The sequence below is a fragment of the Fistularia commersonii genome, chromosome 30 (assembly GCF_037954325.1).
Source record: "Fistularia commersonii isolate RoL2024-O1a breed Wild chromosome 30, RoL_Fcom_v1.0, whole genome shotgun sequence".
Classification (NCBI taxonomy): Eukaryota; Metazoa; Chordata; class Actinopteri; order Syngnathiformes; family Fistulariidae; genus Fistularia; species Fistularia commersonii.
Genome location: NC_141313.1, coordinates 12,476,750 through 12,501,463, shown reverse-complemented (window position 1 = coordinate 12,501,463; position 24,714 = coordinate 12,476,750). Strand labels below are relative to the sequence as shown.

Genomic DNA, 24,714 nt, shown 5'->3' with positions numbered 1-24,714 from the left:
CTGCGCTTTTTTGCGCAGGCAGGTTTGGAGTTAGAGGGGATCCTTAATGAGCCACTACCTTACACTTTCCAAACATATGTTAATGCTGCATGTATTTCACTCACTCATCTCCCAAACATATGTTAATGATGCATACAGAAACTGCGGGCTTACACAGTGCGCACCAGAACACGGAGATGGCCCATTGCAGTATTCTACAATATTCTGGACTTCTGGACATGGCTGCTGTAAATGCACATGCACTGTGTAAGAAATGTACAGGGTCGAACAAGTCAACTGAGAAATAGACACATACAGGTTATTGAACAGGAAAAACAGAGAAAGTAGGCACAATGTGAAATGAAAAGGGTTTCTGAAGGTAAAACGACAACATGCCGAGTGCATCGGAGTTGCGACAGAAATCAAAAAACCACAAAAATGTGGCATTTGCCACAAGTGCACCGGTAGGAAATGTAGCAAAGGATCTCCATTTGTGTGTAAAAAATTGCTAAAAACGAAAGAAGTGTGGAATATGCTCACAATTTGTTTTCAATGCAATTTATTTGGAAAAGTTTTCATTACAATGTAAATGTGTTTCTTATTCACTCACGTCCTTTGTTTGCTTTCTCATTACTTTTACCCGTTTTTCTCTTTCAACCGGGGAGGGGTTGAAAGGTCCTGATCGAATTTGCGATCCCAATGACCAGGTGACAACATGAACACTTCTTGGAAGGGGAGGGTGTCTGCAGGAGAAGCAGAAATTTCCGGGACAGCTAGTGTTAAGGATCCCCCTCCAACTCCAAACCTGCCTAAGCAAAGAAGCGCAGTCGCAGTACTTTGAGTTAATAATGCAAGGCCACCTGATCTTTGCGACAATGTTTTTTTCTGAAATTAATCATCTGTACAGGACACGACTTTGTGATTGTGATTGATTGCTTACACATAAATCGCAGCTCATTTACTCATTACTCATTTAATAAATACCATTGACCTCCTTGGAAAATGAGTTGACTTCTTACTGATGACATGCATATTCACAGCCAGTGTTCTCATATATAATTGTAATCTGTGTGCCTAAGAATGGGAAGATATTTTAAGGCAATCTCACACCGGAGAGAAATAATTATATGGAAAAGCATTTATATCGAGACATCATGTCTTCCTTTAGTAAGAATCTGTTGGTCAGAGTATAGGTGAGGATGTGGTGCCTCCTAGCGTTAGCCACTCAAATCACATGCATCCATCAAGATGAAAGTCTGCGCAAACACAAATAATTCATCGACTCACTCTGTCAGGGTTCACAGCTGATCCCCATTGTAATCTGCGCCAGCTGCAGCAGATGCCGCTAATCAAGATCCCTATAAAGGGCAGCGGCGCTCTCTGCCTGGCGCCGGGGGATTGTGGTCCTCACGGACTACTGTGGGGCCCTGCCACGACCCGGACCTCATCCCTGCTAGCACCGGACCCCAGGTGTGACCTCTGTTCCCTTCCCGAGTCACGGCCGGGCCCAGTCGGCCGGCGTGACCTCTGTTCCCTTCCCGAGTCACAGCCGGGCCCAGTCGGCCGGCGTTACCTCTGTTCCCTTCCCAAGTCACGGCCGGGCCCAGTCGGCCGGCGTGACCTCTGTTCCCTCCCGCAACCCGTACTGTTGAGGCCCAGCCTCTGCCGTTCTGTCTGCATCTCGTCCAGTCTGCACCTCGTACTGTCCAGTCTGCAACTCGTCCCGTCTGTAACCCGTACCGGTGAGGCCCAGCCTCTGCAGTTCTGTCTGCAACCCGTTCTGTCTGCATCTCGTCCAGTCTGCACCTCGTACTGTCCAGTCTGCAACCCGTCCCGTCTGTAACCCGTACTGGTGAGGCCCAGCCTCTGCAGTCCAGTCTGCAACCTGTCCAGTCTGCAACTTCAACCAAATAAAAGCGCTTTCCACCCATCTCTGCCCTGAAGTGTGGTTCCCTGCTCGAGTCCGCCCCAGCACTTCGTGACACACTCAATCATTGATTTATTCGTTACCTATAATGCCTGTCCTACATGCAGGGTCACATGGGAGGGGGTTCTAGAGTTTATCCCAGATGTAATTGGGCTAGCGGTGGGGTTGACCCTGGACCAGTCAAGGCCACAGAGATATACAAGCATTCACCCTCTCATTCACATGTCTGGACAATGTGGGGTCTCCTGCATGTTTTTGGACTATGGGAGGAACCCTGAGGAACCCCATGCAGACATGGAGTTGAAATGAAAACTCACACATAAAGGCCCCCTGTGGGAGTCCAACCAGGGACCTTCTTGCTGTGAGACAGAAGTACTGACCACTGCACCACCATGCCGCCTCAATATAGAGCAGATTTAGTTTCTGGTACTTATACCTTTACATTTAGGGTAGATTAAATACTTGTGTGGTATGTCCTGATCTTCCCTTAGCAATACCCTTAGTAATTCTTGTGTTTGAGAGAGTCGAGTGTTCAGTGCAAATCCTACACATGGGCAATCATTACATATACAATATTCATTTGCATGCCGTCATAGTTTATCAAAGATTGTTTAGGTATTTTTGAGAGCTGCAGTCTAATTATCTCATTTAAACTGTGTGATGTGACCTACAGACGCACGCCTGCCATTCCTGCAGCCTCTGTGAGGACAAGTTCAGCTGACTGTCTATATCCCAGTGACAACTCCTTCGCCTTCCTCACATTCCTCATGTTCTCCTCTAGGTTCTCATTGAGTCGTCCTTGCTCCTGGTAAGTCGCTGCAGCCGCCTTCACTTGCTCAGCCATTTTGTCCTTGCTTCGGAGCAGCCAGTTAATCAGCTCTCGTAGTACAGTGCCTTTCGATATTATGACTTTGGAGCTCTCAAATATGCACCTCAGTTCATCCTGAGCTAATCGCAGACTTGGAGACAAGGGTCCCTCATTTTTACTGTCTGAGACCACAGGAAGTATAGAGACGCTGAAATCATAGCCCTTCATCTTAAGTGAGATCTTGTACTTGTCCTCTGAAGAAGAGAAAGAAGGAGATTGAAAGAGAAATACAACAATGAAATGAGAAATGGATGTCTCTGAAATGCATGTCCATGAGTTGCATTTCTACATCTGCATGAGTCACTTACGGCACTCCTCTCTGATCTTCAACAAACATTCAGATATTATTAACTGATTGTGATGATGACAGCCGCAACTCTGTTCCAGGTTACTGATGTGATGGGCAAACAACTCATAGTGCTCCTGCTGCATATTGAAGGTCTCCGCCAGGTCAGAAAACTTCTGATCCAGCTCAGGCACACATACCCGCCTCATCTCCAGCCTGCCTGCAAACACACAGGATTGCACAGTGAATTTAGCAGAATGCAAATCACATGCACTTTTGACAGTTAAAAGTACAAAAGTACAAGCTACGATTTGAGTCAGCTGATAATTGCAACAACGATGTAGAGGTTTGGACACCGCTCCAGATATGAGTGGCTCCAAAAGATATGTGCCAATCTATAATCCATAATCTATAGAGGACTGCTAGAAAGATGAAGGAACCACAGCAGAAGTATCTGTCCTTACCACACGGTATTTTACTTTTATTTCTTTTGTTCTTAACAACACATTAAATCTTAACTTCAGAGCTTCTTCATCGGTAAGGTCCCCAAAAAACATACTGTTTGTCCCACTTTTGATTTTCTGGGAACTGGTTAGCCTGGCTGGCCGGGTCAGTCTGGCTGATTGGGTCTCATTCAGTCTACAGGGTCTGGACAGCAGGAGAGACTGCCTCTAAAAGACAGACAAAGTCAAAGTGGGCAGGCTGGGTTATAACAGCATATATTTTAAGTATATACATTACATTTAGTGCTATAAGTTATGATAAAGAAAAAGAGTGAGGCGGAAATGCCGACCACTGTGCCGTACCACTGACCCGATAAGTGTAGCCAAAGGAACAGGATCACTTGGAACTCTAATACTTATCAAACAGGCAGAAACTAATCGGATATCATTAAACTATCAGAGGCAGCACCTTCAGGATCAGGACATTCTAATGAATGCTACAACTCTTTTAAGTACATGGCAAGATTGTTGACATACAACTAACTATTTGAGATCCAATGAGTGTTGTTGCAGTGATGCTATGCCGCTGCTTCTCCTTTCTCTGCTTCCACTGTAACTCCCTTCAGGAGTCACCACAGCCAATCACCTGCATCAATCCCTCTCCTCTGCATCACTCTCCTCTCGTACCCACTAACTTCCTGTCCTCTTTCCCTCCATCCATAAACCTCCTCTTGTCTTCCTCTTGATCTCCAACCTTAGTATCCTTCTAAGAATAAGAATAAGAATAAGAATAAGAACAACTTTATTAATCCCGAAGGAAATTGCTGTGCCAGAGTTACAGAAAATATAACAGTAATAAATAATAAAAGAAAAGGCAGAATTAGAAATAAAAATAAACTATAAACTATAAAGTGTCTCAGTGAAACTATAAAGTGTCTTAGTAAACAGTGATAAAACTATAAGTGTCTTAGTAACAAGTGAGGTAAGGAGTGCACAATAGTATGATCTACCCAGATCTTCACCATCCCTTCTCTGTCCATGACAAAACCATCTCAGTCCGACTTTATCACCAGAACATCTGCTGTCCCTCTGATGGACTCCTTCGTAATCCCCTTCATCTTCAACTCCACTGCCTCCAGTCTTCTCAGTGTCTTCAAACCAGACAAAATGGCTGCTCTCACCACCATCTCCCCCATCTTTCCTTTCCTACTGGCTCTCCTCCTTCACTCTGAATACTATTTCAAGGATCTTCTCAGGTCTGCTCATGCAATCCGCCCTCTGATTGCAGTGATGTTTAACTGCCTAGTTAAACTCACCTGCTTTCAGTTGTGAGGATTCGACAGGAAGTGAAAAGTTGGAAAACTTGAAATGCACAATCTTTTACCTCGTTGCTGGAGCCTTCACTGGAGAAGCAGCAGCAGCAAACCAAATGGAGCATGTTCAGCAGCTCTGCTTCGTTCGTTCCCTCAACTGTTTTCAGGTCACTTGTTCCCCTCAATGGAACCCTCGTTCCACATGACGTCAGCGTCACGCGACCCGTGGAACCCTTTCCCCAGGGCGTGCCTGATGACGCCATTGGGATGGGCGTGGCGGACAGGTGAGACTGGGCTGCAGAGAATTTCAACAAATCTCAATGTGACTGGTTGTCAGCTGGTGAGGACGATTTGGTGGTGGTGGCGATGGTGTGCTTGTGTGTGGTGTGTGTGTGTGTGGGGGGGGGGGGTCAACGGCGTTACCACGCACGCCTGCGTGATTTATGGAGAAAATGCAGAAACGCGAACCTGCAGGACGTGCAGTGCGTCCGGTCTGTCAATAGGGGCGGCACCGAGCGCATTGTTCAAAGTATGTACCAAAGAAGAAACGGTGAATACCTGTCATGTTGACTAATTCAAGCCCCATCTTTTCTGGTTGTGATAGCAGATACGACTGAACACAGAATATGAATTTATTCATACAAGGAAAAGAATATCACAACGCATGCAAAATAATAAATCCGTTTTTTTCGTTTGGTGTTTTGAAGCAGCACCCTGCTTGTGACTTTTAAGTCTTTATTTCTTACCCTATCTATATTATTTGTTGCAGGATGCATGTAGTTTTTGCAGTTTCCTGGATGCAGCCATGAGCTCATATGTTCTATTTTTTAAACTTAGAAATAAAGGTAATACTGCGCGCAGAGGCCGTGGAAATTGGTGAAAACAACATGAAATGATGCTCAAAGTGATTTCCCTGAATCGAATCCGAAGCATTTTCAGCCTAGGTCATGGAGAGGACGTGTGTCCTCCACACCGTTAGATGGTAGCAATGATCCACTCAGCCGTGTGGATCCCAGCGTGAGAGAGCAGATCCCAGCGCATCATCCGCCACGGGGTCCGAGTTCATCACCTGCCCGGAGGTTCCATCCTGCCAGCAGAACCTCTCCCATCTCCCCCGCCGCCTGGTGTCCAACCAGCGGCTTTCCTCACGCCGCTGCGACCGTCCCGGTGTGGTCCCGGGAGCGTTCATCGGGTCGGCATGACGGGACTAGCGTCTCCGGAGAAGCCGTCCGGCTCCAAGAAGAAGAGCGAGAGAAAGTGCGCCTCCAAGGACGAGTACCGGCAGCTGTCTGGCATCATGGCGGGGATGAACAACCTGAGGAAGCAGGTGAGGCCAGGCACCTTTGTTCTGTGTTCACCTGTTTTCCGCAGGGCACCCTGTGGTCAAAGGGAAACACATACCGAGCCAAAAAGTGGCCCTGTGTGTGTGTGTGTGTGTGTGTGTGTGTTGTTAACGTGCATTTTCTGCAGGGTACCCTGTGTGACGTGATCCTGGTGGTCCAGGGCAAGCACTTCCCAGCCCACAGAGTGGTCCTGGCGGCCGCCAGCCACTTCTTCAGCCTCATGTTCACCAGTAAGTGCTGGAGGACCAGTACTGACTCTTACCAGGCTTCTGTTTAAAATCCAGAGTTTAATGCCTGGTGAAGCTTTGGAGAAACCAGACACTAGTAAGAGTGACTCCAGCTGTTCTGGAAGATCTGGAATCTAATGTTTGTAGAAGTAATTGACAAACATATTTCTAATTCTTTTTGAATTACGGGTAGTGCTGAACCCCCGGACAATGGGATGTTCTCTAAACAGACTTGAGACAGCCCCAAAGGCCATCTTCTGCCTGTGGCTCTGACAGAAACAAACCCTGACCTGTTAGATGACCCACCAACATTGAGATGTTTCCCTTCCAGCCAGCATGATGGAGTCCATGTCCCATGAGGTGGAGCTCCGGAGCGCCGAGCCAGAGATCGTTGAGCTGCTGATTGAATTTATCTACACAGCCCGGTGAGGAGGACTACACCTCTGTCTGCCCTCCAAGAACCAGGGCGGGCTCTGACGGTCCAGGTTGTTAACACATACAAGGAGTTTGCTCTTGCGACACAAAGGACATTAGACACTCCTGTGTTGTATATGACATCCAGGACCTTTTTTCCACTCTGGTTTTACTGCACTAGTGCAACGTCAGAATTAACATTAAAATTGTGTGTGTGTGTGTGTGTGTCAGGATTTCAGTGAACAACAGTAATGTTCAGTCACTGCTTCCATGTCTTGTGTGACATGCAGGACCTTTTTTCCCTTTCTGGTGTTACTGCACTTGAACAATATCAGAATTAACATTAAAAGTAAACATGTGTGTGTGTGGGTGTTTCAGAATTTCAGTGAACAGCAGTAATGTCCAGTCGCTGCTGGATGCAGCCAACCAGTACCAGATCGAGCCAGTGAAGAAAATGTGTGTGGAGTTCCTCAAAGGACAGATCGATGCCACAAACTGCCTGGGTGAGACACAAACACAGCCTCTCTGAACCTCTGCTAGAGCCGTCAGCAGCGGTAGAGGTCAACCAGACAATGGCCTGCTGCCTCCCCTGATGTTCCACCTGCAGATGTAGGATCACACATTCTTAAGCAGACGCTCTGCCCTCCTGCAGGCATCTCATCCCTGGCGGAGTGCATGGACTGCCCTGAGCTGAAGGCTGCCGCTGAAGACTTTTTTCAGCTCCACTTCACCGAGGTCTACAAGCTGGACGAGTTCCTTCAGCTGGACGTCTCTCAGCTCACACGTCTCCTACACCAGGACAAACTGACAGTCCGAGCAGAGGCCCAGGTATGCGCCTGTGAAGTAATCTCTTTATTGAGCAGCTGTATGGCTATGGAGCCTCGGGTAGAACTCTTTACCACCGAGTGGTGCAGAAGCCTCATGTCGTACTTTTTGATGTATCCTAGCTGATTTCCTGAAATCAAATCAGGGAAGGTCTTGCCAGTTTGCCCGTAGTTCAGCCCCTCTTCTATGTCCACTCGAACTGTGATTGTTTATTGCATCTCCTGGTGATTTGGGGGAAGAAATCACAGTGCTTCCAGGCAGAGGTCTGCCTTGGTAGTCCTGACCTCCTGCTTAGGAGGTCCTGCTGTCAGTGAACTCAAAGGAGAGCACTTAGTCTTTGCAAACAATTAAAAACATTTGGACCAAAGAAACATTGCACTAATTTCCCCCTGATGATGATGAAACAAAGCAGCATTGGTCATGGTGAGCCTGCTCGGACAGATAAAACTGATTGGTCAACCAGTCAGACATGTTGCTGATTTCACAGGAAATTAGACGAGCAGGATTTGCTGCTGAAATCCAATGCTGTACGAAGACTGATTTTGTACTGGGCGTCTGGTCATAGCTGAATCAGTTTTATCTGCCACAAGGAAATACAAGGAGCCAGCTGATCAGTTGAACTGAAAAGTTCACGGTCACTGTTTGGCCCTACTTTTTAGTAGCATTCTCCTGACAGCTGCAAGTTTAGTCGGTCAGGAGCATCACTAAAGTGGAAATTGTCAGATTCATGAATTGTCTTTGTTGGATCTCCATGCAGATCTATGACGCAGCAATGTGCTGGCTAAAGTATGACGTATGCAACAGACAGCAGCACATGGTGGAAGTGCTGGGGTGTGTTCGCTTCCCCCTCGTCTCCAAAACCTTCCTGTCCAAGACGGTGCAGGCCGAGCCCCTCATCCAGGACAACCCACAGTGCCTCAAGATGGTCATTGGTATGTTCTGTAAATACACTATGTTAAGACACACAGATCTCAAGACCCGACTGTGTGAGAATAACAGGTGACGTGTGTTTCTTAAATATTTCCATGTGATGTGCATGGTGAAGATGCTTATTCTTCACCTCAAACAGTGGATTAATGGCTGTCAGTTAGCAAGAAATGAGCTGGGACTCTATCAAATAAGTAGAGATGGGAAGCTGTGAAAGAATGAAAGATTTTTGCTCGAGAAATAGGAACAGCGAAACATCTGACATGTCTCCAACATCTAGACTGTTGGCAAATGTTGGCAATGTGTAGATTGTGTAAAATGTCCTTGGAAATTAGTTCAAAGGCACACAGACCTTCTGGGTGTTTACAAGTAAGGTCTGTCTGTCCCAGGTGGGATGCGCTATCACCTGCTGTCCCTGGAGGACCGGGAGGACCTCGGGGAGAGCAGCCGACCCCGACGCAAGAAGCATGATTATAGGATTGCTTTGTTCGGAGGCTCCCAGCCACACTCCTGTCGGTACTTCAACCCAAAGGTAGCAGCTCTGCTGACGTGTGTCTTGTCCAAGTGTGTCTTGGACTTGGTTTGGTTCTGCTAACTTTTGTAGAAACTGATGTAGAGCATGAGAGCATCTAGCTGTTTCTGTGCAGGACTCCAGCTGGACAGATATTCGCTGCCCCTTTGAGAAGCGTCGGGACGCCACAGCTGTCTTCTGGGACAATGTAGTCTACATCCTGGGCGGCTCCCAGCTCTTCCCAATCAAGCGGATGGATTGTTACAATGTCCTGAAGGACAGCTGGTACTCCAAGCTGGGTCCGCCAACGCCCCGGGACAGCCTGGCTGCCTGCGGCGCCCAAGGCAAGATCTACACATCGGGAGGGTCGGAAGTGGGTGAGGACAAGCAGTCCTGTCTCCAAAGGACTTGATGTTGTCAGAATGGCATTTTCAGGAGGGAAAAGGAGTGGAAACCTGACTGTATGATCGTCTGCAGGGAGCTCAGCTCTCGACCTGTTTGAGTGCTATGACACCAGGACTGAGTCCTGGCAGGTGAAGACCAGCATGCTGTTGGCGCGTTGCAGCCACGGCTCGGTGGAGGCCAACGGGCTCATCTATGTGTGTGGAGGAACCGTCGGTAACAACGTCTCTGGCCGTGTCCTCAACAATTGTGAGGTGTACGACCCCAACACCCAGCAGTGAGTCACAGGCTGGGCACTGACACTGACATGAATATCTCCATCACCATGGGTCTGACTGAGAGAAAGGCTTCAACATAGACAGGGACCTTTGAGCCGTAATCACCTCAGATGTATAAAGGGTTACTGACTACTGTTCTTCAGTCAATGCTTATCTATAAGCTGCTGAGTTTTACACCCAGGTTTTTGAGCTCATACAACCCAGGCCAACAGTTTGATCTGAGGGAAAGCTAAACTTGAACTTTTTTTTCTCCTCTCATACCCCACATTTGCTTTCTTTTGAACCAAATTAACAGATATGGCCAGCTGACGAAGTTATTGGTTGATAACGTACAACGCATTCATTATTAGCACAACATTGCATCAGACATTTCAAATTCCAGCAGATCGGCTACCCAGTGTCTCTGCCTTTGTGTCCTCAGATGGAGGGAGCTTTGTGGGATGAGAGAGGCCAGGAAGAACCACGGCCTGGTGGTGGTCAACAACAGGATCTATGCTGTCGGGGGGCAGGGGGCATTGGGTAATTGTAGAGTCGCATGTCAGTGTAAAAGCAACTGATATGAAGAGTCCAGGAGAAACAAAAAGTTGTCCCTTGTGTTTTCACAGGTGGGCTGGACTCAGTGGAGTACTATGACATAGCCAACAACGAGTGGCGCACAGCCTCACCGATGCCATGGCGGGGTGTGACAGTGAAATGCGCGGCCGTCGCTGACATCATCTATGTGCTGGCAGGATTCCAAGGGGTGGGACGACTGGGACACGTCCTGGAGTACCACACGGACTCAGACAGGTTTGCACGGCTGCTGAATCACTCAGACCACCTGAGCGTTTCTCACCCACCTCTAGCTTCTGGCATCTTAATCCTTTTTCTTCTGGAACCCCACTGGAGGCTGAAAGGCTTTGCTACCCTTTGTGCGTGCACTCCAGCTGGTGGATCACCATGCTGGATTGTTAATTCGGTCAAGGGTGATTTCCGTTTTCCAACCAGTCATAGCGCAGGATACCCAGAACATTCGGAAGCAAATGTTGATGCAACATGATAAGAATAATAAGAAGAATAAGAACAACTTTATTTATGCCGAAGGAAATTCTTGTGCCAGAGTTTCAAGTAAAACATAATAATAAATAATAGTAGGAAGGAGTGAGAAAAAGAAATACAAATAAAACTATAAAGTGTCAAAGTCAAGGCTATAAAGTGTTTTAAGGTCTTAAAAAGTACAAAGATTGGTAAGATATTCCCTTCGGCTGAACGAAGAGGAATTAAAAAGTGATAGCCTCAGGTAGGAAAGACCTCCTGTGGCGTTCAGTGGGGCTCCTTTGATAGAGCCCTCATTAGAAATTGTTGTATGTAATGCATAAGTTGGGTTGGCCGAAACCCAGGCTCAATTGTTTACGGCTTTGGCTCTGTGTGCTCAGGTGGGTGAGCAGCAAGGTGCGAGCATTTCCTGTCATCAGCTGTCTAATCTGCGTGGTGGACACCTGTGGAGTCAATGAAGACGAGGACATGGATCTCATAGACTCTCAGACGCACACTGTGCCTGTTTCCTCCTCCTGTGCCTCCACACCATCGTCCTCATAGGATACCGTGAAGACAAAAGAGAAGGAACACGGAAAAGGTTCCCCCCCCCCCCCCCCCCCCCCCGTCTGGCCAGCATCACTGGCCAAACTGAATTGCTTTTATTGTGTTATTTTAAGAAGAATTTACTGCTTTGTACGAGTTGTTTAGTCTGTGGCAGTTATATATTTTAACACCAACACGTTAATTTCATGCGGATGCAGCAGGAAGGATGTTCACCACTGTCTCGTACAGCGGTTAAATCCTCACTAGTGATCACTGAAAAAGGATGGCCTGACTTTAATGGATAATTTTTTTCTAAAAGCTGAGTCTATAACTGACAGCATCAAAGTATCTGAGATGAAATATGAGTGATATGAAGATGACAATAGCTGCCATTTCTCTGTTAATTGTTAAAATGTGGCAAAGCCGTGCAAGAGTCATTGGGACTGGTGGATCTGTTGAGCAGCGAGACAGAGAAAACAGCGAGGAGGCTGCAGGATCTGACTGACAACAGCAACGTCAACACAATAAGCAGTTTGTACGTTGATAGTGCAATATGGTCATTAAGGCAAAAGTAGAGACAGTCTTCACCAAGCATCCCTTAAATGGCAATTTTACTCAAGTTAATTTGCCTCACCCTCACTCATAAGAAGAGCAAATTTGTTATTTACCTCCTCTGTCCCTCTCTCCTCACCCCCTCTTGTTCTCCCTCTTCCCCTCCTCTGTCCTTTACCTCTCCTCTTCCCCTCTGCTGACGAAGGCCCCCAAGGTCTGGAGCTGCAGCTCTTCACAGTGTCCAGGAGGACACTGTAGAGATGTTTGGAGAAGGTGTCACCCCCAGACAGCATGGATTCTGCAGCTTGGCCTGCTTTCAGACATTTGAGGAGGCCATGGACCAAAGTTCCACTGAAGGTGCTGCAGGAACAAGGATGCACAAGAAGGAAACCCAAGGATTCATGCAGGGTTTTAACTGAAGTAGATCATACAAAACATGATAATGCTAAACCGCAACCTTTTAGCTTTCTTCAGCCACACAAACAAAAACTGTCAAGTTTATTCGTTTTAGTGTTTTATTCCATGAGACTGGTCAAAACAGGCGAAAAACAAGGCCACGCTTACAGTCGACTAGTCAATTATTACAGATCTTATTGAAAGATTTATTCATTTAGGTGTCAGAGTTTTGTTTAAGGTGCATGACGACACCTAAGAGATCTATCAAAAAGTTGTATTGATTGTGTTGATATAAATTGTGATCATTCCTGAGGGAGAGCATAGCCAAGTGTTTCTCTTTTTTTTTTTATATATATGTAAACAAATGACCTGTCTCTGTGTACAGTTAAGTTCTTCAAACAAATGAACTGATTTGAAGGTGCAGTCCTATCAGAGCATTGGAGGTCTTTTTTCAATTCCTTTAAAATTGCAGAAATAAGCAGCTGAAAATACTGGTTAGCTGCATTACTTACTAAGGCAGGTGGGGTTCAGGAGCTGGGCGTAGCAGCAACTGATTCAGACAGAGGCCGCTCCAGAAGCAGGCTTGCCACTGACTGAAGCTGTGAGCCGCCATCAAGTCCAGGCCTCTCCTCTCCCCAGCTCTCACTCGGAAACGATCCAGCCCCACTAACGTTTGCTGTTCTAGAGATCGAGTAAGCCTAGGGTTAGTGGTATACCAAGCTGGTGTTTAAGGATTGTTGCTACAAAGAACAGAACAGAATGAAAGATGCTAACCAAAATGCGAGTGGGGGGTCGCTCCATGCTGGTTGGTCCAGGAGAGCTCTCCATATACCATGCCTAGAACCAGGGCTTGGACCTGGTGCTCTGAGGGCTTGGGCCGGGCCTCCCGCAGCCAGAAGGTTGTCACCATGACAGCCAACCTCCAGTGGGGTGGAACAGTACTCACAGCAGACTCCTTCACCCCCAGGACCCCTGACAGGACACCAAGACGAACTGCCATGGGAGCCTAGGTAATATCAAGGTGCATGGTTGGAACAGAGTAACACGAAACATTATCTTTCAAAGGTTAAACCTTGAAAAACTGGTATGGTAGTGATGATGATGTGCACCTGCTCAAGAGTATCCAGACAAAGATGGGGGCAAGACAGATGGGGCTCCACTTGGTTTCTCATCAAGTTGAGATCACGACGATCCAACTCCTCCACACGTAGAGGGCAACTAGGGCCTGGCATCTGCACAGCTGCTGCTTGTTCACTGCCAAATCCTACATCTAAGTGTTGATGTGGGGATAAAATGCCTACACACCCCCTTTCTCCTCCACCTAGCCTTTTACTCTGCTGGACTGCATTCCGGCTCTTTCCACCCCCCACTTCAAACATGTTAGCACTGCCTTTCTGCAGCAGTAGCCCATAAATAACCTGGCGAATAGCTTTCGCGCTACAGTGGCTGCTGGGTAGCCTGCTGTTCTCTACCTGTGGGATGAGCGAAACCCTACGCATTACCAAAACATCCAGTACCAAGGGAGCTACAAGGCCTTGCGCCGCAGCCAGCGACAAATACTTTGGGAGATGTTGGAGCAGAAAGGTGTCTCTTGGAATGTCCTTACCTCCAGAGAACCATAAGGCCAGGGAGCTCTGGGGGCTGATATGATACTCCTGCATACTTGCCCACAGCTGCGAACTGAGCTGTCCTTTCTTGCTTCTACTGCCTTCCCCCATTAGTCTGCTCACTTCTGCGAGGGCCTCCGCTGAACTAGAAAAAGTGGACAGCCAATGAAGCAGGCCCTCAATGCGGAAAGCAGGCGCTCTGCTTTTAGCCCGGCCACCACCTCTCCCTAACCGTCTCATATCTAACAGGGAAAGAAGGGTTTCGGTATCTCTTGGGGTGCCGTAATCATTACCGAGCAGAACAGCACCAAGAGGAAGTAAGTCGCAGTTCAAACCCCCGAAATAGCGGCACAAAGATGTTGTGGTATAACAGCGAGCGGAGATGTACTGCTGAGAGGCTCCGCCATTCAGATTGGTCCAGCTGAAAAAATTCAGGGGCAGATAACCACCTAGGATAAATACATTAAAAAGAAAAAAAATTATCTTCAAAATCACTTGAGATGGTATCACTGACTGAGAAGATTCTCTGGTTAGCGCCCACACCTGGTAGGTCAAAGATATAAAAGTCGCTGTCGTTGGTCAGGACAGGGCAGTTCCACTGGTGGGCCAAACATGCGATCTCCCAGTCTGCCTCAGCTGGACACTGCACCAGAGGAACGCCCTTCTGGAGGAGGACCTGGATGAAGACATCTCTTGCAAGGATCGGGAGAACAGAGCCATTTTTGCCCCGAGAGATTTTGTCCGCTTCTATTATCGCCGACTGCAGACGCTGCCGCAAAGTGGTAAACTTCTTGTCACTGGGGTCCACCCCTTAATTAAAGACAAAACAAAGGAGATCATCCATGGGATTTCTTTTTCCCTATCTATCATCTGATAGAAGGTATCTACCAAACTGAAGGGCACTCGAGATTGATACAGTAAAGCTAATGGCGTCTTGATAAACGCTGAAGTGAGGCAGACGATGTCAGACAAAGGTCAGAGTGGACTTGAACTCTGAGATGTCCTCACCTCCATCTAAAACCACATAAGGCTGAATGTTGCAAGCTGCAAGGGCAGACAAGAATGTGGTGAGAAGGGACGCAAACCCCTCATACTCCCCACCACGTTGCTGGTCCAAGCCTTGGGTGAAGTACAGACAGAAGAAAAGGCTGCTGCCGTCAATCACCAGTCGGCTGTCTCTGAACTTCACATCCCGAAAGAAGTGTCTGTGTCCCTGCACATACGTGGTCAGACCCCGGACACCCATGAGATCTCAGGGCCCTGCAGCATAGGAGCAACATTTAGGGAAAGGGACTGTGCTTGCAGTGGTTTCTGTGAAATAAGCTCTCGTCAGCTGATTTCGCTTCCCAGTACAGAATGTTACGGAAGTCAAAGGGACACCGGAAGTCGGGTGGTGGCCCTTTGGACGTCCGTCTCACGCTTTCTGGGAATCTGCACCCACAGTGGCACAACAAAACCAACTTACTGGTTACTTGACCGTGTTAGTTAAACCCATTTAACTGAATGGTGAGCAGGTACTTACAATTATTCATTACAAGCCAGGGCCACCGTTCCTCAGTTGGTGTCTAGTGCGGCCATTTTCTCATACTTCTAATTAAAGTCCCCACATTTTATTCGATTGTAAAGTTGTCTTTTGAGATGTAATCGATATTAACATAATTGCATAAAATAAAGGAAAACACGACACTGAAAAGCTCTGGGTAAAAAGCGCATGGCACTTACACTGTAAACATGTCAAGCCTCCCGTCTTGGACTGCGGTAATCGCGTTGTATCTCGCGAGAGATTCTGAGAACTCAAAGCTAGCTGGCGCGCTAGCCAGTTTTGTTGTCCGGCTTGGGGGATTGTTTCGGCTTATTATGGCCGCGATGCCCGGGGGAACCAACCTTGATCTTCCCGAGACCAGCCTGACCAGTCCGGGGACTGCCGCGCACCGGAGAAAGGACAGTGGTCCATCAGCCCGGTTCTGGGAGAGTCCCGATACTTTAGCACAGCTGGAGGCGGTGCGCCAGTGGATCGGGAAGCACCACAAAAAGGTAGCTAGTTGTAGCTAGCCGACCAGCTAGCCTCCCCCTTCCTGCAGTTGTGGAGACTCGGAGAGTACATAAACATCTCCCCGCGACCGTAGCTCGCATCACACCGACGGTATTTATGCACTGCGGGGAAAGCGAAGGGGGCAAGGGCCACTTGGAGCGACTGTCAGGAAGTGCTGTCGGTACTGTCGGTGCAGGTGGCCCTCCTGTCAATCGCACCGGAGAGAAGTGTTGAAATGACTGTCTTAACAGTAGTGACCGGGCGGGTAACTCTCTGTGTGTGTGTGTGTGTGTGTGTGTGTGTGTGTGTGTGTGTGTGTCTGTGTGTGTCTGTGTGTGTCTGTGTGTGTCTGTGTGTGTGTGTGTGTGTGTGTGTGTTGCTCATGCTGCTCTCATGTGCAGCATGTGCTGGTGGACGCCCCATCATGCCAGGTCCTGGCTGCAGTCACCCTGCAGCTCCTCCAGTTTCAGGAAGACGCCTTTGGCAGACAAGCCACCAGTCCGGCCCGAACCAAACTGCCAGTGAGTCGCTTTGTCTTTTTTCCATGGAAGATTCTATTCTTCTGTGTTACATTGAAAGTTTTTGGCAAGCAATTCCGAATTTGTACGGTGTGTAACTTTTCTGGAATTAGGATAAATTACGAAGAAATCGTGCCTTATAAGATAGGTAACATCACAGTTTCATACATTGCATGGATAAAAAGATTTCAAGTATTGACTTAAGATGTCTAAATTATAAAATATCAATTGAGGTTTACTGCTGGTCAGGTTCAGGAGTATCTGTATTCTAAATAAAAATGCACTAGTGATACAATGAGGAAAAACAGAGAACTGCTGAAACACTAGATAGAGATAAGTTATCCTTTGGGGATTAAATTAGTACCTGAAAAGAGTAACAAATGTCAATATACTCAGTAATATTGTCATACCACACATCCTTGGACATTGTTAAAGAATAAAATGATGCGTGTTAAACCACCCAAACATGCTAACCACTCACTTCCATGACTTTCCTGCAGATTCAGTGTTTTCTGGACCTGCAGCCTGGAGGTGGACTCTGTCACATCCTTGGAAGTGCTTACAAGTTCAAAGCTGAGCAGGGCTGGTGAGCAGCAGACCATCTGTCTTGGCTCTGCCTATGTTCAAGTCCTCTTTCATGTCTTTAAAAGAGGGTGTTTTCATTCCTGCGCTCACAGGCGGAGGTTTGACTTGCAGAATCCATCCAGATCTGAAAGGAATCTTGAGATGTTTGGAACAATTGAAAGAGCTCTGATTCAGGTGATATCAACAGTAGCCCCAGAGAAGCAGTTGTGCCGCTGAAAAGCAGCCCTGCAATCGACAAGTGCATGACTTGTGTTTGTCAACAGCACAACTGTATGTCACTGCCCGTGGTGTACCTGGACCCAACACTGGACCAGGAGCTGGCCAACAGAATTACTGGGATCATCACCAAGCACCAGGTGAAGTCCTTGAAGAGGGATCAATAAGTAGACAGGATTCAGTGAGACAACAATGAAAGCCTGCTGTCAGTCTAGCTAATTATTAGATAGCTTTAATTTAAAAGATGACCTGACTCTAAATATGAATCGAACTGTCATCCATTTTGTCCATCCTGCAGGGGACTATCACTGAGGACCACGCCACCGCCACTCACCATGTGTATTGTCCTCTTTCTCCTCCAGAAGAAGGTCAGTCGGGCTGCCTGTAAAATGAGAGGAACATAAATGGACAGGTTTTTTATTCACCTCTTTTTTTTCAGAGGAATGGATGCGTCCTGTCATGCGAAAACAGAACGTTGTCCTGGTCCACTGGGGTATGAATCCCGACAGGTACACCGGCACAGGCATGTGGATAGACAGTCACCCTCTTGCTCTCAAAATGAATACCTGACCTGTCTTTCTACTTCAAATAGTTATGACAGCTGGTTGCCATCAAGCGAAATAGGAGGAGAGGTTGAGGATGCACCATGTCCAGAGAAACCTTGGAGGGTGAGCTGATATCTCCAGTCGCCGATGGGTTGCTGATTGGTGTGTTTTCCACCACATCTCCAGTGGTCTCCAAAAACTTCACTGTCATGTGGTGGATGTGCATTCCAGGTCCACGCTGGCTGGATCCTGGACACGGACATTTTCAACGAATGGATGAATGAGGAGGATTACTGTGTGGACGAGAGGAATGTACCAGTCCTCCTCCGTCAGCGCATCCACTTACAAGATGAAAAGGTCTGTTGGAAGCTGGGGGATTTGTAAGGGAGCATTGTTGATAACAATGAATTCACCTTTACTCTACCCTCCACTTTCACAAGGCTCTGTGGACAAGCTCCAGAGTCCCCCGGTTGTGCTTCCTCATTGGAAGGCGTTTCAACAGGGTTGAGTAGCTCTCGGAAGTATCCCTGCCACTGATCTATAATGTCTCCAGTTGAGCTCAGCTGAGCCCCACTCCCATTGCACACAGTGTTGACAGAGCACTGCTTCCCTCTCTTGAGCCACCAGATAGTGGACCATCATCTCCTCAACACCCACTGGAAGTCGTTCTCCATGGTCTCCCTGAACTCCTTCCCGCCTTGGCAACCACCGAAGCTGCATGCTGCTTGGCTTGCTGGTACTTGTCAGCTGCCTCCGGAGCCCCACAGGCCAGAAAGGCCCAATAGGACCCTGCAGTTTGACGGCATCCCTCACCACTGGGGTTCACCAGCAGATTCAAGGGTTGCCGCCACGACAGGCGTCAACCACCTTCATTCTCCATTCTCCAACACATTCATTCTCCTTCGGGACGTTGTTGTAGTTCTGCCAGAGTTGAAGCTCCTTCTGCCAGACGTTCCCAGCAGACCCCCACATTATGTTTGGGTCTGCCAGGTCTGACTGGCATCCCCTCCCACCATAAGAGCCAGCTCACCACCAGGTGGTGATCAGTTGACAGCTCCACTCCTCTCTTCACCCGAGTGTCCAGGACATGCAGCCACAAGTCCGACAACAGGACCACACGATCAATCAAAGAACTGTGGCCTAAGGTGTGTTCGTGTCAAGTGCACAAATGGACACCTTTATGCCTGAACATGGTGGGTTTTTGTTTTTATGGACAATCCGGGACAAGTCCAATAACACAACACCATTTGGGTTCAGATCAGGGGTTCAGCCCACACCTGCCCAGCACCTCCCACTGGGGGCAACTCCAGAGTAAAAAAAGAGTCCAGCCCCTCTCAAGCGGCCTGGTTCCAGACCCATCAAGGTGAGTCTGACTATATCTAGTAGGAATCACCAGCTCGGGCTCCTTCCTGCCAGAGAGGTGACATTCCATGTCCGAAGCGCCAACTTCTGCAGCTGAGGATTGGACTGCCAAGGTCCCCTGCTCTGGCCACCGTCCGGCCCACATTGCACCCGACCCCCTTGGCCCTTCTGTGTATCGTGACCCCAGGGGAAGAGTGACCCATGTTGATCCTTCGGCTGTCCCTGGCTGAGCCCCATGTGTGAAGGCCCAGCCACAAGGTGCTCACCATCAAGCCCCAACCCTGGGCCTGACTCCAGGGGGAGCCCCAGTGAACCACGTCTGGGCAAGGGAAAAATAGGTCTCATTTGTCTTCTTTATGAGGGTCTTCTGAGCCACGCTTTGCCTGGTCCCACAACTGGGACCTGTTTGCCTTGGGTAAGATGTACTTCTTTTTATTTCATCTACTCCTATCCTGTGCTGCAGGACTCAAAGAACACCCCTTTCAAAAAGAGGAAACGCTCCCCATCTCCTCTGGCCTCTGATGGCAGGAAGAAGGGAAAAAAAGGGTACGTTTTGTTCAGTCACGCTATGTGTGTGTGTGTGTGTGTGGGGGGGGGGGTTCTCTTCACTGTGTGATGGCCTGTGTGTGCTAGGAGACGAAGGGGACAGCAAGAGGAGGAGCCAGAAGAGGACCTGACCAAAGACATGGAGGACCCGACTCCTGTCCCCAACATGGAGGAGGTCATTTTACCCAAGAATGGTAAAGAATGACAAAAATATTTGTTCAACAAAGTTTTGACCCTTTCCAGCGTTGGAAGCAATAACAATGTCTCTCATTCCAGTCAACCTGAAGAAGGACAGTGAGAACACCCCTGTCAAAGGCGGGACCATGGCTGACCTTGGTAACACACTTTTGTGGGGGGGATGATAGATGTTTTTTTTTTCCAAATTTGATGTCATTTTCATCTGATCTCAGTGCACCAGAATTCAGAGCTCGCAGTTTTTTGCTTTAGAATTATCCTTGCTGAGTTCTACACTGAGCGGTGAGGGTCTCTCTCTGCTGCTTTAGGGTCCTGAAGATGAAAAAAACAACACATTTAGGCATTCTGTGTTAGATGAATGGTTTAAGCAGCTGACGAGTGAAAAAGACTTTCAGAAAGGGAGATGTACCATTTTGATTCTTGATGTTCATAATCTTCTTCCACCAGTGTCATTGAGGCCATCGCAAACCAGCTGTTTTACTCTTTCCCTTGTTTTATTAATATCTGAAAACAGTTGAATCCACTGGGATCTAGGGGCGAAGATGGATGTTTGTTCCCCTTTAATGTTTGTTTGGGTTTTGTGTGTGTGTTCTGTCACTCCTGAGTTTTCATCCTTGTTGTGTCTCTTCCAGACGAGCAGGAGGAGGATTTCCCCGGAAGGGTATACATACATTTCCTTTTATAAAACAATTTTCTTATGGAAAGGTGAAGAAATGGTAACTTGGTCCTCTAAAACAGGAAGATGAGGACGGACGGGGGGATGTCCCCCGGCTGCTGGAGGGAGACGACAACATCACAGAACAAACGCATCACATCATTATACCAAGCTACACATCTTGGTTCAGCAACAACGGGTGAGAATCATTGCGGTGAAGGTTCTTTGCTAATATGCAATTTTTTCTTTCTTCAAACATGTGATTCTTCTGAAGTTTGCAGGATAAATACCAAGAATAAACTGGTAATCAGTCTTTGACAAATCAACGGGAAAATGCTCCAAATGTAGCAAATAAAATTATCTAACATTAGCTAAAATTAACAATTACCATTAAAAAAATTAACTAAAAAAAATAGCTAAAAGTAGCTAACAAAAGGGCAGCAGAAAGCTAGAAGTGTGTCTGAAGGCCAAGTCAGATGCCGAACTGTGCACGAAAGTCTTCCTTAAGCATCTCTCTTACGTGGAAGAAGATACGCGTCCTTTTTATTCAACTTCTGTCTTTCTGAAAACTCTGATTTTTATTTTATCCATATCCATTTGATAACAACAAACGTGATTGATTTTGTTTTGTGTGTTTCTGTCAGCATCCACTCAATAGAAAAGCGTGCTCTCCCTGAATTCTTCAATGGAAAGAACAAGTCGAAGTCTCCAGAGATGTAAGGTTCACTAACATCTAGACTTTCAGCCAGCTGGAACCTGCCTAACAGTGAACTCTGTCCTTAACTTAACAGCTACCTGGCCTACCGAAATTTCATGATTGACACATACAGGCTCAACCCTCAAGAGTACCTCAGCTCAACATCCTGCAGACGAAACCTGACAGGAGACGTCTGTGCAGTCATGAGGTAGGACCTCCCGCTGGGGTTGGGGGGGTCAGCAATTTCTAGCTGACACGCCCATTTATTTTGTGCTCAGGGTTCATGCATTTCTGGAGCAGTGGGGTTTGATTAACTACCAGGTGGATGCAGAGAGCAGGCCTCTCCCCATGGGACCCCCACCCACCCCTCACTTCAATGTTCTGGCTGACACAGCCATGGGGCTGGCCCCCTTACAACACAAGCCCCTGCAGGTATCTCACACTCACACACACAGCAGACCACAACAGTTTGATGAAGGTTTTTCTTTCATACTTCGCTATCCTGACTGTCCCTTGCAGGTGTCTGCGTCACAGCACATGTTGTATTTCCCAGATAAGGGCAGAGAGAAGCCCTCTGACTGCCAGAATTTTGGGTTACGCACAGACATCTACGCCAAAAAACACCCAAAGGTGCCAGCAATCATGCAGATATGACACTATACTTGTATGTGAGTTTGGAAAAAGTAGTCATTGTTTTCTAATGCCGTTGGTCTTAGACTAAAGGAGCGAGTGCTGGAAGGGAATGGACTGAGCAGGAGACACTCCTATTGTTGGAGGTAACACAAGTATTGGCTCGACCGCTCAACTTCACAAGAAGCCATGGTATGAGCGATGCGATATGTAACAAATCCTCACCTGACATCCATCAGGCCTTAGCGGTTTACAGAGATGACTGGAACAAGGTCTCAGAGCATGTGGGCTCCAGGACGCAAGATGAATGTATACTTCACTTCCTCCGTCTGCCGATCGAAGACCCCTACTTGGAAGATTCTTCGGCTTCCCTCGGCCCGCTGGCATACCAGCCTGTGCCTTTCAGCCAATCGGAGAACCCCGTGATGAGCACCGTGGCCTTCTTGGCATCAGTGGTGGATCCTCGGGTGGCGTCGGCTGCAGCAAAGGCTGCACTGGGTGAGGGGGAGTTGTGTACATTTGATATGGACAAAAAGCAGAATTAATTAGACTGTCAACATATGAACCAAAGGTGCAAATAAGGAAATGTGTGTGTCGTGACTGTATTGCCTCCAGAGGAGTTTTCTCGAGTACAAGAGGAGTCAGTAGATAAGATTTTTGAACCCTCCACCCTGCTTGAAAAGACAGGTGAGATCTAAATAAATACACATCTTCCAGATTACTGTGGTCTCCTTCAGATTCTCCTCCTCTCACATTTTTTTCTGCCTTGAAGACTCAGTGGATGCTGCAAAAACAGAAACAAATCCCAGCTCCCATCAGGTGATTCGCCTACAGAACTGTTCTACAGGTTCATTCTACCTGCCCAACATCCTGCTTACCCTGAGTGTGTCTGGGCATGTTTTAGGTGTCTGTTCGGGTTCAACCCAGCGGGACAAATGACAAGGGAGAACGAGTCAAAAGAGAGAATTCAGAGAACCTCCTTGCAGCAGTCAGAGATGGTGAGTGTCCATGGGAGGTAGCATCTTTGACCTCGGTCTGTTTGAAGTACTGTTTGAAGTACTTTGTTCTGTCCAGTAAGGGGCAATGAGGACGACTGTTTGCACCAAGTGGCAGAAAGCGAAGAAGGGAGGGGCACATTGGAGCAGGACCTGGTGGAGGGTAGCGTTGCCACGGCAGCAGCGGCTGCGCTTGCCTCAGCCGCCACAAAGGCCAAGGTAAATCCCGCCCTCAGACTTCAAAACAGACCAATCACAGACTCAAGTATTCATTGTGATAAGAGGCCCTTAAAGTGGTCAGACATCTCCTAGCAACCAAGATGGGTGCCATTTTGTGGGCTTTACAATTGCAAATGTTTGGAGAACATTGCATCCAAAGAATAAATGAGTGAGCGTAAGGAGCTGGGGGGCTTTTCCAGAACGATAGGCCTGCCTTGCTGCCAGGTCAGCTGTTATAGCCGTACTGGAGTTACCCCCTGTTCTGCTTGTTTCTTGTTTGTTATCTTTGACATTTTTCATTCCCTCTTACAGTTCCTGCTTGTTAACAGTGCCCCCACTCTCTCACTTTTTGCATCCATTCCCAGCACTTGGCAGCTGTGGAGGAGAGAAAGATCAAGTCCCTGGTGGCCTTGCTGGTGGAGACCCAGATGAAGAAACTAGAGATCAAGCTGAGGCACTTTGAAGAGCTGGAGACCATTATGGACCGTGAGAAAGAGGCTGTGAGTGGACTTGGACGGGCTCTGTTGTCTGCTTTAAGTCCATCTGTAGACACTAACTGATGAAGACCTGCCATTGAGGTTTTGTTCACTATAAACCGGTATCCAGAAGAAATGTTCTGTGTCCCACAGTTAGAGCAGCAGCGGCAGCAGCTTCTTTCCGAGAGACAGACCTTTCACACAGAGCAGCTGAAGCAGGCAGAGATGAAAGTTCGCCAGCAGAGGGAGCAGCAGGGTCAGCCTGGATACACAATTCAGAATTCAGGTCTGGACACAAACACATTCAGGGGACAGAACAGCAGCTCAGCCAGAGTCAAAACTCAATAGATGGGATTCACGCTGAAATGTTGAGGGTCCTTTCGACCAATTGAATTAGTTAGTGTCTCTACAGTCCATGATCAAACCATCAGAGGTTTTCTTCCGGCCCATCCTGTTCGATCTCCACAATGTGGAGTATTAAACTTTTTAACATTAGCTCTCTCCTGTTTTGGCATTTTATTAAATATTCTTTAAAGACATCTGGCTGTCAATCAGTGGAGAAGCTTAGTCTCATTAAATTCCACTGGATTTGGCTGAGCACTGTAAAGGGTGATTAATGTACTTTCTTGGACATTCACTCAGTCATCAGTTCAGTCTACTCTGTGATTCAGCCAGTCACATTTGTTCATTCCTAATGTCCCCTTGTTCAGGTCCATCCGTTACAAACCGGATGATTCCCGCTGGAGGAAACAGTCAAACGGCGACCCCTCGACAGCCTGGTGCTCCCAACGGGATGTGTGAGTATTTCCACCAGTTTGATCTCTGTTCATATCATCACAGTGGAAACAAACTTTCTCCTCTTCTGTCTCAGACCCGTCTTCACAGCCTGATGGTACTGCACCAGCTCAGCCCGGACCTCTTGCGTCAAGCCAAAGCTAAACAGATCATAGACAAGGACCTGTGAAGTGGCAATGTGTTTAATAAGAACAGCATAAACCTTCAGTTTCTGTGTACGGTAGTCTCATTTATAGACTGAATGCTGCACAGGAGCACAGCTGATGTGGGTGAGGCTTGACAGCTCAGTTCATCCCAAATCTGTCTAAATATTAATGTTCTGAGGTCAGAGTTGAGAAATCACTTGATTGAATTTGATCAATTAAAAAGGTTGGTTTTTGTTTTTTGTAA

The 24,714-nt window shown here is 47.5% G+C and overlaps 4 protein-coding genes across 10 annotated transcripts; 2 read left to right on the top strand and 2 right to left on the bottom strand.

Moving 5' to 3' along the window:
- Positions 1–527: 527 nt before the first annotated feature.
- On the bottom strand, positions 528–5,381 carry LOC147216475 (uncharacterized). The gene is made up of 5 exons (XM_086177598.1): positions 5,375–5,381; positions 4,888–5,111; positions 3,620–3,731; positions 3,083–3,280; positions 528–2,968 (listed from the first exon to the last, which is right to left on the bottom strand). The coding sequence occupies exons 1-5, from the start codon at positions 5,379–5,381 to the stop codon at positions 2,574–2,576; spliced, it is 936 nt and encodes a 311-aa protein (XP_086033724.1). The 3' UTR covers positions 528–2,573.
- A 151-nt stretch (positions 5,382–5,532) lies between these two features.
- Positions 5,533–12,574, top strand: klhl7 (kelch-like family member 7). Its single transcript, XM_086177643.1, has 13 exons — positions 5,533–6,143; positions 6,287–6,389; positions 6,718–6,811; positions 7,179–7,303; positions 7,453–7,628; positions 8,383–8,557; positions 8,942–9,084; positions 9,200–9,440; positions 9,541–9,742; positions 10,165–10,262; positions 10,349–10,532; positions 11,159–11,358; positions 12,061–12,574. Exons 1-12 carry the CDS (start codon positions 6,015–6,017, stop codon positions 11,319–11,321), a joined length of 1,833 nt encoding a protein of 610 aa, XP_086033769.1. The 5' UTR covers positions 5,533–6,014; the 3' UTR covers positions 11,322–11,358; positions 12,061–12,574.
- On the bottom strand, positions 11,390–15,810 carry aste1b (asteroid structure-specific endonuclease 1b). 5 transcript variants are annotated; one of them, XM_086177640.1, is made up of 8 exons: positions 15,581–15,692; positions 15,024–15,118; positions 14,867–14,902; positions 14,402–14,668; positions 13,361–14,307; positions 13,026–13,257; positions 12,764–12,932; positions 11,390–12,215 (listed from the first exon to the last, which is right to left on the bottom strand). In XM_086177640.1, the coding sequence occupies exons 1-8, from the start codon at positions 15,589–15,591 to the stop codon at positions 11,924–11,926; spliced, it is 2,049 nt and encodes a 682-aa protein (XP_086033766.1). In that variant the 5' UTR covers positions 15,592–15,692; the 3' UTR covers positions 11,390–11,923. The 5 variants fall into 5 exon arrangements, with proteins under 5 accessions (XP_086033766.1, XP_086033765.1, XP_086033763.1 ...); XM_086177639.1 differs by lacking the exon at positions 15,581–15,692 and adding an exon at positions 15,743–15,810 and having other exon boundaries at positions 14,867–15,118; XM_086177637.1 differs by having other exon boundaries at positions 14,867–15,118; positions 15,581–15,698.
- On the top strand, positions 15,685–24,714 carry smarcc1b (SWI/SNF related BAF chromatin remodeling complex subunit C1b). Of its 3 annotated transcripts, XM_086177635.1 has the most exons (28): positions 15,685–15,892; positions 16,292–16,411; positions 16,909–16,994; positions 17,086–17,167; positions 17,257–17,349; positions 17,508–17,577; positions 17,649–17,718; positions 17,802–17,877; positions 17,986–18,111; positions 19,580–19,662; positions 19,750–19,856; positions 19,939–19,998; positions 20,490–20,518; positions 20,596–20,711; positions 21,157–21,228; positions 21,304–21,417; positions 21,488–21,641; positions 21,729–21,839; positions 21,926–21,985; positions 22,079–22,337; positions 22,455–22,526; positions 22,612–22,658; positions 22,744–22,837; positions 22,914–23,053; positions 23,419–23,553; positions 23,683–23,815; positions 24,240–24,326; positions 24,401–24,714. In XM_086177635.1, the coding sequence occupies exons 1-28, from the start codon at positions 15,716–15,718 to the stop codon at positions 24,466–24,468; spliced, it is 2,841 nt and encodes a 946-aa protein (XP_086033761.1). In that variant the 5' UTR covers positions 15,685–15,715; the 3' UTR covers positions 24,469–24,714. The 3 variants fall into 3 exon arrangements, with proteins under 3 accessions (XP_086033761.1, XP_086033760.1, XP_086033762.1); XM_086177634.1 differs by having other exon boundaries at positions 15,716–15,892; positions 21,488–21,839; XM_086177636.1 differs by lacking the exon at positions 15,685–15,892 and adding an exon at positions 16,054–16,155 and having other exon boundaries at positions 21,488–21,839.